The 14656-nt window shown below is 49.8% G+C and overlaps 1 protein-coding gene across 5 annotated transcripts in view; it reads right to left on the bottom strand.

Moving 5' to 3' along the window:
- LOC116942235 (AP-3 complex subunit delta-1-like) overlaps positions 1 to 14656 on the bottom strand; it is a 63735-nt gene that overhangs the window by 25399 nt on the left and 23680 nt on the right. For 2 of the 5 annotated variants that reach the window (XM_076065790.1, XM_076065813.1), the window contains exons 9-12: positions 13662 to 13682; positions 9149 to 9198; positions 3006 to 3055; positions 57 to 105 (exon numbers count right to left, since the gene is read on the bottom strand). In XM_076065790.1, the coding sequence (XP_075921905.1) occupies positions 57 to 105; positions 3006 to 3055; positions 9149 to 9198; positions 13662 to 13682 (170 nt within the window). The remainder of the gene's footprint in view (positions 1 to 56; positions 106 to 3005; positions 3056 to 9148; positions 9199 to 13661; positions 13683 to 14656) is intronic. The other 3 variants (XM_076065851.1, XM_032953953.2, XM_032953970.2) reach the window with 3 other exon arrangements.

The raw sequence follows: 14656 nt of genomic DNA, 5'->3' as shown, positions 1-14656 counted from the left end.
ACCACGTCTAAAGGAGTCATCGATTCGGTTTACGAGCGAGAAGAACGACGACTCACAGTTCTGGTCGGAGTCTTCGATGAGAATTCGTAGTTTCTGCACACAGAGCTGAGGGAACGGGGTTATCCGCACACACACACACACTCCGTTAAACAAAGACAAACATCCCCTGTTCGCCTTCAACAGACTGTTTGGGCAAAAGTGCTGTTAGTGAGTAGCACCTATGAAGGTCAGCATGGCACACAAAGGGGATGGGTGGCCAACACCACGCCTGGCGATGTTCACATTGCACCGAGTACTGATTTGAGGCTGAGTCAACCTATGGGAGGCCGAGGACCAGTTCAGATAATCGTCACTGGTGTTGGTGACCCTGTCAAGAAAACAAACACTATTGTTCTCCATAATTGCTCGCGAAAGCCTACGTGTTAAACTGACTATTGTTCTCCCGTTTATTTTGTCACTCGTCGCTATTGTTCTCTCCTTTGTTCTGTATCTTGACGCTATTGTTCTATGTTCTGTATCTTGACGCTAGTGTTCTCTCCTTTGTTCTGTATCGTGTCGCTATTGTTCTCTCGTTTGTTCTGTATCTTGTCGCTATTGTTCTGTATCTTGTCGCTATTGTTCTTGGTTGTTCTGTATCTTGTCGCTATTGTTCTGTATCTTGACGCTATTGTTCTATGTTCTGTATCTTGACGCTAGTGTTCTCTCCTTTGTTCTGTATCGTGTCGCTATTGTTCTCTCCTTTGTTCTGTATCTTGACGCTATTGTTCTATGTTCTGTATCTTGACGCTATTGTTCTCTCCTTAGTTCTGTATCGTGTCGCTCTTGTTCTATCCTTTGTTCTGTATCTTGTCGCTATTGTTCTCCTATGTTCTGTATCTTGACGCTATTATTCTCTCCTTTGTTCTGTATCATGTTGCTACTGTTCTCTCGTTTGTTCTGTATCTTTTCGCTATTGTTCTCGTTCGTTCTGTATCGTCGCTATTGTTCTGTATCTTGTCGCTATTGTTCTTGGTTGTTCTGTATCTTGTCGCTATTGTTCTGTATCTTGTCGCTATTGTTCTCTCCTTTGTTCTGTATCTTGACGCTATTGTTCTATGTTCTGTATCTTGACGCTATTGTTCTCTCCTTTGTTCTGTATCGTGTTGCTACTGTTCTCTTGTTTGTTCTGTATCTTGTCGCTATTGTTCTCGTTCGTTCTGTATCATCTCTATAGTTATCGTTTATTAGCCCCCAAAATAACACAATCTAATCATACAATTGAATGTAGATGTAGTGACGTAAATGGAGTCACTATGGCGTTTAGCGCCAGCTACTGTCACAAGAGTGGAACTGTGCGTCTTGAACCTCTCTCTGGTACCAGAGTAGCTATGGCATGCAAGCGGGCCCTAGGGGGCATGGTTCTGGTGATGACCAGAGAGAAGGCAAGTGAGGACGTGACAGTCTGGGTAAACCCGAGAGGGCACGTGACCGAGACAGGGTAGCGAGGGGGCCCAAAGGGTGGCTTGAGGGACACGTGGTGCTCGGTCGAGAACCTTCTGGCGAGATCCAGAAGGGGGCGTTGCCGAAGGCCGAGCGAGGCCACGCTCGGGAACATAAAAGGGAGGTCCCGAGAGCAATCGCGGCTGTCTGCTCAAATGTAACCCATCGGTGCTACGTCTCTTCGATCCTCGGTCTTCGGTCTTTACGCTTGGCATCGTGGGTCAGGCAGTGTGTTAGCCGACTGACCCGGTTATGTAGTTACCCCGTTGTGGTCTAGTTAACGTGTTGTTACGTTTAAGTAGTAGCCCTGTTGGGGCCGTGTAATAAACGTGTTGCCTCCAAGTTCAAGTGTGTGCCTCCGTGGAACCCACTACACAGGCATTGTTTTTAGAGTCTTAGATTACAAGATACAGTGAGTTAGAGTCTCTGAATTACAATTGCAATCCAAAAGTAATTCCTTGCTTTTAAAGGGCCAGGCTATCACATTAGACATATTTTGACACGAAATATGGCTTGGGGAGTCTTGGCTTTAGCAGTGGTGGTTTCATCATCACAGGATGCAGACAGAAGGCATTGAAAGTATGGCATTATGATGGGATAGTGATTAAAAGCGTCGGGATTACAAATGTAATTCAGAAGTAATCCTTTGCTTTCAAACAAATTATGTTATGAAAACTCAACACATTCATAAATAACACTGCAATGGCTCTTCTTCATATCATAATAATTTCTACCAAGGGTCCATTGCACCAAACGTCGTCTTTACGTATTTTTATCCCGTTTAAGGCCGCAGTGCTATTCAGAACCAGAATATTTCTTTATACTGGAGGAATCTGATGAGCTATAAGGCTCTTTTTCACACATGTCCAGTAAGTGTTGATGTTTATTGTTGTTAATTGTGCTTGTACACCACTGCCAACGCAGCAGCAGCGCCATCACCAAATTGTTGAACGGGGAAATGCATCACACCACGGAAGCATTGAACAATGTGAACAAAATACTCCGAAAGTCCAGGATTAAATTAACATTGCATTTTAAGCAATAGCCCTACAATTGCACATGACAGGCACAGTAATCGACCTCTAATGTAGAGAGCGTGCATGCCATAGGAGAATGGTGTACATACCTTGCATCTGGATGTACCGCACTCAAAATAAATGAAAAATATAAAAGAGCAAAGTCACATTTCAAAGGAGGGAAGAAAATGGTCACGGTCTCGAGGTCGAGTCTCAGTCGGAGCGGCACTGAGCGGGGTTAGAGGTCAGGGGCAGGTCAAAGGGGGGTTAATCGTCCAGATTCAAATATATACGAGTGGCCACGTGCGAGGGTCAGAATTAAGATCATTGTGGGGAGGGGGGGTGGTGGGGGTGGTCAAGGGAGGGGTAATGGGAAGTGTTCAGTCCGGGTCAGAGTTCAGATCATTGGGTGGGGGGAGGGGGGTCATGGGAGGGTTTCAGTCCAGGAGGTTATATTTATATGTCAAGGAGGTATTAGGGTCAAGGGGGTCGTCATCATCTTTCCTTTACCTGGATGCTAGCATTGTGGTCCGGGATCCCTGAAGATAAGGAAACGAGAACTGTGGTCATGACACGGAGGGAGGCAAGGAGAGAGCGGGGAAGGGGGGGGGGGCGCGAGCGTTAGTGAGAGACCCCCGCTCCCGTGCCAGCAGCTAGGAGGACAGGAGACGCGCCACGGCTATCGTCCACACACACACACACGTGTGCATGCGTGCGTGCACGCTTGCACACAGGCACGGGGCTAGAGTGGGCCATAGTTCCAGGGAGGCTGGGGGCCTTCCTGCCTGGGCTACTTGGACTGTCTGATTAGCGAAGCTCAGTGGGCTGGGGGGGTCGGGTCGTGTGGCACAAAGTAGTGCCGGCTCTGCGGCATTTTTTATTATTTCGATTACGTTTTTGCTGCTGTGAATTTCCACACAATGATAAGCCACTTCGTTGAGCTATCATTTGTGACGAGGTCACTTCTGAAAAATAAGCGAATAGCTAAGTGGGCTTAGTAAGATTTAAAAAATGTTTAGTTTTATCCTCCGGTATAAATAAATATTCTGATAAGCTGAGAGGGGCATTGTGGGAAATACCCACCATGCCACGAATTTAACTCCGGGGTGGTGGTGGGGGAGGTTACCTGTGGCCCATGGGCTGGATGTGGCCCAGAACTTAATTTAATAAGACCCAAGGCCATCTGAGGCCCTACCTCTTCAAAATGGCCCACAAACGATATTTTTTCACCATTGCAGGCATCTTACCCGCACGAATCAGCTCTTAGAATTGGGAATATTTTCAACCTGACAAACACTGATTTCTAATTTTAGAGCAGTCACACCTCTCACTGCAAGGCTCTCTTGCAGTGCCAGATGTAACCGAGGTGCGTGTGAAAACGCGTGGCACCGCCAAGGTATTTAAAACCCCACTGGGCTTTTAAATACCTTCCAACTCTAGTCTCTGTGTGCGTGGACGATACCGAAGATGCGCCGTGCAATCATTCGACAGATAGAGTTCACACACTCGTCTCGACCACCACATACTCTCGGCCCCAGGTCCGACCGGGCCTAATCAAATGATTTATTTGAGCCCTGCCCAGTAGCGGGCGTCAGCCACTGGTTGCTATCGGGTGTGCAGGCTGTGCAACTGCGCCGGCACCTACAGGCCTGGGGGGCGGGGGGATGGGGACTCAGGCACCGGGCTACGAAAAAGGAGAGAAATTTGACCCATTTTTATTCCTTGTACCAGGGCGGCCCGTGCCAAAAATGGGGGGTTAGCCGAACGGTATCCGAATTTCATCCATGGGTCGCGGAATCCCTTTCGTGACCAATTGTACAATGCATGCATTAGGCTGAAGGAAATATGGAAACGATGTGCCGAGCACACGTGTTAGAATTGGGGGTGGGTGGGGGTGATCAGAACGGACCGAGGGAGAATTGGGGTGGTCGGGTGAGTTGCGAAGGCATCTGTTGTTGCACAGAAAGTCTCGAAACGCGAACCGAGCGGCGATTGGCCAGAGAGACCGACAGACATCGTGCACATTTTTTTACGACAGCGACACCGTCACCTTGAATCACCGTGAGCCCAAAGCGCAAAGCCCTGGCTGCGAAGCAAAGCAAAACACTGCTCCAAGTTATAATCGGCCACGCACCCAACACCTAGGACCCCTCTAAGTCGGGACTCACCGAGGCTTTCCGGGACAAATTCGTGACATTATTTTATTGGTGGAGTTATTATCATTACTCTTTTGGAAAAAGAAGAGCAGCGGTCGTGCACTGGTCAAAGCGCTGTGCACCACGGCCAGCATCGGTGGAAAGTGACACCCAAGCAACAGTCTTGGGCTTTTGCTCCTGTCAACAACCCACCCACAATAACCAACGTGGTGAGCTATAGTCAAACAACCTCCTACGACGTGGGTGGGTGGGGGGCCACAGCCATTATGAGCCTGTGCAAGACACCCTGCGCCAGGTATCAAACCCAGGCTCGGAGATGATTGAGCTCAGTGCTCTCAGCAGGAAGCTAAAAATTATAAAGAGAAGCGTGGCAATTTTTTTGCAGCCAAGCAAGCGCAGTTGGATTTAGAGAAAGGCGAGAGGGAGACAGCCACACGGTCGGACAAACCAAGCGTCGTCAGCAGCCAAAAGAATCGGTGAAGGTTTACGGCAGGGGCAGCAGCAGCAACAACAGCAGCAGCAGCAACTTATATCACGACAGCAACAACGACATTCCTCCAACGTCATTCGCACATGAATTCACCCTGTGAGCAAGTCCGAATGTTTGTTCATCACGCACTCTTACGAGTCCAGTCCATCGCCAATGCCCCATGTTGGCCGCACAGGGTAAGCTCTTTTGGAATAACGACACCGGTTTTAAGACCGTTGCAAAAAAATAATAACTAGCTCAGACTCGAGGATGGATCCCGAACATCGACCGGTCATTACTGGTAGAGTGGTGCTGCGGTCAGAGCGAACAACCCTCACACGAGGAAGGTCGTCTTGGGGGGCGGCTGGGCGGTGGGAGGGGTAGGGTGGGGGGGTGGTGGGGTCATGGGGTGGGGGGCTGGTGAGAGTGGTGGGGTGGTGGGAGTGCTGTGGTGGTAGGCTGGTGTCGTGGTGGAATGGGGGGCTGTTGGGGTGGTGGAGTGATGGGATGGGGCTGCTGGGGTGGTGGGCGTGGTGATGAGTGGTGGGGTGGGGGGCTGGTGGGGTAGTGGAACAGAGGGCAGGTGAAGTGGTTGGAGAAGTAGGGTGGTGGGGTGGGTTGTTCACAACAAATCAACAAAATGAGTACCCCCACATATATGAATGTACCGCAACCCACCACCACCACCACGGGAATGTGTAATTTCCACCAATTACTGAGGATGTCAACGTCGCCAATGCTGGTTTGCTCAGGCAGACTCTGCTGTAACTTACACAGCATTACAATACACAAGCACGTGTCCATTACGTGGCTAGGGCTCTACTGCGCGCTGTCAAAAGCAGCCCTCCACCCCTCCCGTTCTCCCAGCACAGACGCAGCCCCTCAGTTGGGGAAGAGCCCTGGAAGGAGGCATAGCAGGATGTCCCGATACTATTTTTTTTATTTTACCAGACAAGGCCCCACTGAGCTATGTAGATATTTTTTTTCCAGAAGCGACCTGGCTATCACAAATGATAGCTCAACAAAAGTGGATTACCGCCGTGTGCAAATTTACAGTAGCATCCAAATACTCGAAACGCGTGATGTTGATTCTAAATGTGGATGGGAAAACCGGAGGACCCAGAGGAAAATCTATGCAAACTCCAAATATGCAGGCGTCAGGGCCGAGACCAAACCCATGACCTCCTGTATTCCAGGCGAGATCATAAACATCTCGCCACCATGGTGCCCCACTGTCTGCATGCCGTCTGTATTCTTTCCGTCGTCACCAATTTCATCCCGATTGTGCTTTTCGGCGTCATGTCAGGAGTCGATAAAGTCGGTTCTCTTGCAGAGCAGTTCAACTATTTGTGGTAGAGAATGGCCCACAGAAGTGGATATCATAGCGCTGCCTCCTGAGATCCTTGCATATGAAAGAGAATTGTTCGTCGAATGGCACTCAATCTTACATTGTTTGATACAGCACCACGATATAATGCATTATTTTTATTGAATTATATTTTGCCATCCTAATTCTGTTACTCTAGTCCAGGGGTGGGGAACCTTTTTTCTGCCAAGGGCCATTTGGTTATTTATAACATCATTCGCGGGCCATACAAAATTATCAACTTCAAATTTAGCCTGTTATATTTGGTCAAACATTTAATTAACTCGCCCCTAATGCGATGGCTGGAACTGCTTCTCTTTGGCGAGGCGTGTGATGATGTTAGCTGGTATTGACGATGTCGCTACTCGCAACTGCTTTCCCAGGTTTGCTCCTAGATTTATTGAATTTCGAGTCCCGCCTGCGGTTGCCTTGGCAGGGCCACACCAAATGATTTTGCGGGCCTCACTCGGCCCGTGGGTCGGACGTTCCCCACCCCTGGTCTAGCCAAATGGGGATCTCATCTACAGCTGGGCAGGCAGCTTCAACGAGTGGCTCACTCGCTGTTTGCGCATCTTTAGTAGTCAAGTCTGGACCGAATCCCATTATGTTTCATCGACCGTTATTAATGAGATGAGGGCCCACTGTGATTCTCAATATTTCATTGACAAGGGATACCGTAACTAATATTGTAACGGTCACTTCATAATATTGCAATTGTAATTACTTTATATTCTTAGTTTTTTCGGTAAAGTCACGTTGAAGGGAAACAACAAAATAATAAAAAATATATAAAACAATAAAAAAAATTCTCACGACGTTTCAACCATAACTCAAACGGTCGTCTTCAGGTGTGTTGGTTTGCATGAATTTATTTTTAAACGGCGCATTTATTTATTAATAAGAAAAAAACGTTAGCGCCACACGCAACGATTTGGCAGTTTATTTAGGACTAGTCCATCTATATTCTGAAAAGAGGAGGGGGGAGACGAAATTTTGATTGTTCACGCTTACAGTGGCTTTCAGACAGCATACATTATAAAAAATTTCGTCTCCCCCCTCCTCTTTTCAGAATATAGATGGACTAGTCCTAAATAAACTGCCAAATCGTTGCGCGTGGCGCTAACGTTTTTTTATAAATAAATAAATGCGCCGTTTAAAAATAAATTTATGCAAACCAACACACCTGAAGACGACCGTTTGAGTTATGGTCGAAACGTCGTGAGATTTTTTTTTATTGTTTTATATATTTTTTATTATTTTGTTGTTTCCCTTCAACGTGACTTTACCGAAAAAACTAAGAATATGAATTACTGCAGTCACGAAAGCTTTAAATCAAAATGTAATTACTTTATCGTAACTGTAATCAGAGAACAGCTTTTATAATCACTGTCATGTAATGAGCAGGCATGTGCCGTCCAGCAGATGCAGCATCTCATCTTCAGCACGCGTCGTCCCGTGTTTGTACGCATGTACGTACGGAGAACTTCTTTCGCGCCGTACGTAGCCAACCGTGTTACTCGGGAGGATGCGGAGGAAGGCCAACAACTAAACACAAAAAGCAGCTCTGAAGAAGTGAGTTCTCAATATAGACGATTCAAAAGTGCATAGCTCCAGTGGCTTCATAATATTGGCAGTAAAAAGCGTTCCAGACGGCCGCAGAAGCGCATCTGAAGGCGCGCGATGCGGCGGCGACCGTCTTTTTGTTCGACGGCCAGCCGGCAGCCGCACGTAGCCGGCCGCGCTAATTGGAGGTGGGGGAAGAGAACGGAAATGTGTCTGCCGTACCAGTCCCAGTCGCGTCCGCGGAGCCTGACGGAGCAGTTTCGTTTGCCCCGTCCTGTGCTCCACCACCGTCGTGGGTTCCGTGGCCGAGTTTCCCACGTCACTTCGCTACGTGTTTGGTATCTTGCGTGTCCCATGCACCCCCCCCCCCCCCACCGTGCTCCATCCCCCCGATTAACTGTCACGTGCCCCCACCCTGTGCCCCCCCCCCGTTTGACGCGTCCTGTTTCTGCCCCCCCCTCCCCCCCCCGTGCCTCACCCCACCCCAAAGTGTCACACGTCCACCCCCCTTGCTTTGTGGAGTCATCTACAACATTAACAGTGCTTCGTGTCTCATCTCCACCCCCCCCCACCCCTTGTTTCGTGTGTCCAGCTATCTGTGCCACGGGGGCCCCCTTTGTGCGAGCATTTGTGGCCAGGTCGCTTCTGAAATATAAGCTCATAGTTCAGTGGGCTTTACCTGGCAAGATAAAAAAAAAAGTTTAGTTTTATATATATGTACAATTTAAAATTTGTTTACCTTCGCAATACTCTGCACTCCCTATCGTGCTTTGTTTGTTGTTGTTGTTGTAGCGTTCTGACTCAGCCCGGACTGGACATCTGTGAAAAGGAGCTTTACAGCTCATCGGATTCCTCCAGCATAGCAGTTCTGATTCCCTGTTCAGCGTCATGTGCACCCCTGATCGCCGTGTCCTGCGCCCTGCTATCTCTACCACGTGTCCTCTCTGTTCAGTGTTCTGTTAACCCTGCTGCCATGTGAGCCCCGCCCCCACCACAACCCCCCCCCCCGTCTTATTGCGGTATCATGTGCCGCCCTATTAACCGTGCCCACCACCCCCCCTCCCCGCCCCCGCAGCATTCTGTCACCGCGCTGCCGTACCTGCGATGACGGTGTTGACGCACTCGTACAGCAGCGACATTGCCGACGTGCTGCCAACACAGAGATCGGGGGGGGGGGGGGGCACTCGAGTTAGCAACCGATCAACGCCGAGCACAACGGGTGGTGACGCTAACCGATCTCCCGCCCGTCCACCCCCAGCGCGAACCGGCCTGCGCGGCTGCAAGCCAGGGGGTGGGGGTGCTTTAAGATGGAGGCGCAGCCACGACTGATTGCCGTCCGCGCACCCTACGGCAAAGCAGGGTTCTTCAACTGGAACTCCCCCCCCGCGGGCAACATCTGATCTGTGCAAGCTCTTGGAGCGGCTCGCCGAGAGATATGGCTCGCCCAGAGAAACGGTGTTCAGTTTATTGTCCTTCCCCCAACACCTCCAGATTAGCACGGTTGTCCAAGTGCGGTGCGAAAGAAGTTCAACATACGTACGTACGTATGGCTCGCCGAGACAAACGAAACAAGAGATAGAGAGACGTACGCATGTACGTTGGAACTTCTTTCGAACCGTTACGTAGCCAACCATGCTAATCGGAGATGCGGGGGGGGGAAGGACAACAAACTAAACACAAAATGAACAAGAGAGAGATAAGAAAGCGCTGTAGACAAGAGATAGACATTAGGAAGATAAGAGATAAATTAAAGTTAGAGATGAGAGTGCAGTGCCACAAGTGATATAATTCAGTGAGAAGCAAGAGAGATGAACAACGGATAGACAAGAAACGACTGTAGTTACGGCTTATCGTTAATGAAAGATAGTGGTCACATGCTCCACGACGTAGTGACATACGATCGCCACTTGGCCTGCCAGTGCAGGCACAGTTTTTTTTTGTTGCGATCCAAATAAAGTTGAAGAACCCCTCTCTCGGATGATGATGTGCGTCCGCGTGCAACGCTCGCTCCGCACGCCTGCTTCGCGCGCGCTGCCCAAATCACCGCTCTTCCTGGCACCGAGTCGCCGGACGTGTCAATTCTGGGTCACCGAGTCGGAGGTCAGGGGTCGGACACCAAATTACGCGCGTGCGTTTGTTGAGCTCCTGCTGCAACGTACGTAGCCAACCGTGCCGATCGGAGGTGCGGGACAAAAACAACTCGATCACGAAATTGGCTTTGCGCCTGTTTAAATGGCTTGGCGCCTGTATTAAATGAGCGTCAATTCAGGGAGACGTTCCACTTACGGTGTTTTGGGGAAAACGGCTGCGGCGTCAGGCGACGCGGTTTTTGCACGTTCCCGCACGCTCTGCTACGAGACCCGTTACGTTTAGCCGCACGGCAGTCAAGCCGGCGTTTTTTTTTCTCCCACTTCTCAAAGAGTCGGACTGCGTAGAAACGACACGGGACACAAACATTTCATGCGGTGGCCTGTTGCTCCGTCACTTGCGACGGGGCCTAAATCAGTCAACTCGCGAACACTTGAGGACCGCCATTGAGTCACGGGTAGCCAAAAACCCAGATTCAAACTCAGCATTCCCAGCAGTGCCAGCTTGGCTATACCTGCGAAGCCGATTTACAATCGCGGGCCGCAGAAACAAACCCAAATTCGAAACCTACAATATCAGCGGTACAAGCTTGCATGTCTCTGACCTCCGAGCAGCGCACCCACTCTGCCAGCCACCTCATTCTATCTAGATTTGAAGTTTTCGTGACTGCAGGGATCCATACTCTTTGGTTCTTTCGGTAAAATCACGTAGCAATCATCATCAGGTGTGGTTTTCCCACCTGATGATGATTGCTTGTGTTGCGATCGAAACGTGGTGAATTATTTTTTTTTTTAACTTATTTTTGTATACCTACGTGACTAATACCGAAAAAAACCAAAGAGTATAACAGCCACCTCATCTTTTTTTCTGAATCTTTCACGTGTTTTTTTTGTCTCCTAATATTGCTCTTGTGCTTCGGCAGGGTGACCGGAATTTGGAGACTGAGTTTTTTCAGTGAGCAGACTTAAACTAAGCAATTTTATTTATTTATTTTACCAGGTAAGGCCCAGACTGAGCTACATGTAGAGCTCTTCTTCAGAAGTGACCTGGCCACAAACGGATGGCTCAACGGAGCGGCTAATCGCGTGGAAATGTATCGCAGCCAGAAAAAGCTCAAAACGCACGTCTCTAAAAATGTGCAGGGAAACACCGGAGGGGGAGAACATGCAAACTCCAGGGTTGGCATCGAACCCACAACCTCCTGCATACCAGGCGAGGTAGTTAACATCTCCTAGCCACCGCAGGCAGCGAGCGAGCGGGCGGGCGAGATGCTGAGCGCAGTGGCTGTGATTAATGCTAACGACAGCATAAAAGCTGCAACTGCAGCAGCAGCAATGCAGCCTGGTGTAGTAATAATCTCTGGCCGACTAAAACACGACATGGATTTCGCTTAGGCCACCCGATCCAAAATCAATTATGAAACACTGTAAACCACCGTGCCCAAATATAAATAACTAAATATTTTTTTTTAAACTTTTTATTTTACCGGGTAAGGCCCACTGAGATATATAGCTCATTTTTTAGAAGGGACCTGGCCATTACAAATGATAGCTCAACAAAATGGCTCATCATTTGGAATAGTTCTAGCAATAGCCAAATACTCCAAACACGTGGATGTTGTTTCTAAACGTGGAGGGAAAAACCGGAGGACCCGAAGAAAAATCCACACGACAAAGGGGGAGAGAGAGAGAGAGAGACACGCAAACTCCAAATATACAACAGGCGTCAGGGTCGGCATTGAACCCACGATCGTTCTGCATACCAGGCAAGGTAGTTAACATCTGGCCACCGTGGCGCCCCATTACTTAGCTATGCGCGAGCCACCAGAGATTATGGCGCACGTAATGCCCGCAAACAACGCAGGGTCAATTTGTTACGGGATGAAGGCCTCCTCCACCATGCCGCGCCAGTCATGGTTGCCGTTTCGATCATACTTCACCGCGCTGGTCAGTGCACTTTGGGGGTAATGGGGAAACCGGTTAAGATAATGGTCAACACCGATAATAGCTACGGGCCTTCGTTTGAAGTCGGGTTATGCCAGATTACGGTGATTATTTGATTGCCCATGGCGACTTAATCCACCTTGGTGATGAATAAATATTTCATTACATGGCAGGGGGAATGTTTATGAATTCGGCCGGGCAGCACCGCCAGTCACTTCCTGGACGCTGGTCGGCTTGGCCTATCATCATCATCACCATCGTCATCATCCCTCCAGTGTCGATCAAATGAGCACCACGTTGCGCTTTCGCGACCAATATCATTAGTTACGAGTGCAGCACACCGGTGTGTTGGAGAGAAAATCCACATTTAAATGTTGTGGATTTGCTCTCCAACACACAACCTGTGTGCTGTACTAGTAACGAATTGACATGTTCCGTTTACGTGACAAACCTTGGCTGTGTCGGGTGGTGGCGGGTTTAACCCAAATAAACCTATATTATGGAAGTCAACAATGTTCGTCTTATGAAGAAACTGCCCCTCCCAATCCCCATATGGTGATGCAATTCTAGTCAATTAAACCCTTTCCTTAGACGTGAGCAAGTTGCAGGATTGGTGTCCCGTTCACCGCCGAATCTCGGAACGGGCAAGCGGTTTTAGCTTTAATTTGATTTAGAAGCGGCGTAGTGCCGTTGTTTTTCAAGACATTGTGCTCACCGCAGAGAACCGTAGCGGCACGACCACACTCTACGATAGCTGGTGCCAAACTGTGCCACACGCCCTTCCACATGGCGTTTTACCGATGACGTAAACATACGTACATGTACGTCATTGGAATTGGAAAGGGTTAATGGCTCAACACATTGTTATCACCATACCTATACGCTGTGGCCAACCATGGCATCGTAGCTATCAGATACAATGCCGGCGGGTATCGCACAGCCCGAGTACAGTCAACTCTCAATTATCTTGAGTAACGGAGGAAGAGGGGGCAGCTCGGATGACTCGAAGAGCACGGACAATTCCAAAACGTTTGCACATTAGGCTATGCGAACATATGTCCTGCACACCTAAAGTAGGACTTGAGGCGAAAAATGTTCTCGTTGCTTTTTTAAAGCGTTCAGTTGCCTTACAGACGTGTTTGCGGTCACGCAGGCACAGCTACAGACCCTCGGCGAGCGAGGAGCAGCCAATAATGAAACCATGCAAGTAAAAAAACATCTCAGGCATATTAACTCGCAAGCTCAATAATCTGCCAGTGGATCATCGATAGTTAAACTGTACTGCACATTGCGGGGGGGGGGGGGGGTGGTAACCCATCCGATAGATGGCCACACCAAAGCCCTCCTTGGGCTTGGGAAAGAGGCACGACGGGACCAGGCTGCAAGGGGCCGTGAAGCTCAAGCGACGCGCCACGACGTGGGATAGCACGGCAGGAGGGAGAGACGGAAGGATGAGAGCGTGGTGGAGTAGAGGAGGGGGGGGGATGCACTACTCACGGACGAATAGAGAGAGGCTCGGGGGGGGGGGTAATGAGTGAGAGAGAGAGCGGGTGAGTTTCTGCGTCTCAGCAGCATACTCACATTGTCGAGACGCTTTGCCGGCTAATGCAGGCACACACGCACACACACACACGCACGCACACGCATAGGTCCACGGACATACAGGCACGCGCGCACACGCTCGCGCACACGCTCGCGTACATACAGGCACGCGTGTACAAACACGTGTGTACAAACACGCGCAACAAAATCGACCTCAGCGGTAACGAGCGAACAGGGTGGAGGGGAAGGGAGTGTTACAGAGAGACAGCGATCACGACAACAGCAACGAGGAGCGCGCGTGTGCCGCGCATAATATCGGCGAGCACTCAGCGTGCACGTGTTCAACTAAAGGTGTAGGTGTGTGCGTGTGTTGTGGGGAGCGGTGGTGTAGCGGTTAGCGCTACGCTGCGCTACGAATCCGGCGACCCGAGTTCGATTCCAACTCACGGCCAACACCAGTGACGATTATCTGAACCGGTCCCGGGCCTTCTCTAGGTCAACTCAGGCTCAAATGAGTACCTGCTGCGGTGTGTAAACATCGCCACTGGGGAGACAAAGGCGGTCGGGTGTGGTGCTGGCCACCCACCCCCTCGTGTGCCGTGCCAGCCTTCATAGGTGCTTGCTAACAGCATTTGCCCCAACAGTCTGTCCAAGCTATAGGAGGGGATCTTTGTTGTGAGGAGCAGTGGCGCAGGGGTTAGCATGCTGCGCTACGAACCGGACGACCCAAGTTCGATTCCCGTTCACAGTTAACACCAGTGACGATTATTTGAACTGGTCCTCGGCATCCTGTTGGTCGACTCGACCTCAAATGAGTACCTGGTGCGGTATGTAAACATCGCTCACAACAACGAGCGGAGCGACGGGCGCTAAAACATAGCAAATTGGCTCAGTAGAGGGCACAGGTGGTGCATCTGCCAGTCATCTCAGTCAATCAACCCGTGACCTCCTGCCAGCAGCGAGCATTGTACAGTTCACGTGAAGGGCCTAAAAGTGCACCTAGCCTGGCATAAGCGCCGTGGTGATGTTAGTGG

Source organism: Petromyzon marinus, chromosome 1, assembly GCF_048934315.1.
Source record: "Petromyzon marinus isolate PM22_M1 ecotype Great Lakes invasive population chromosome 1, UKy_Petmar_22M1.pri1.0, whole genome shotgun sequence".
Taxonomy (NCBI): Eukaryota; Metazoa; Chordata; class Hyperoartia; order Petromyzontiformes; family Petromyzontidae; genus Petromyzon; species Petromyzon marinus.
The sequence above is the reverse complement of the archived record's forward strand: the minus strand, read 5'-3'. Positions and strand labels throughout refer to the sequence as shown.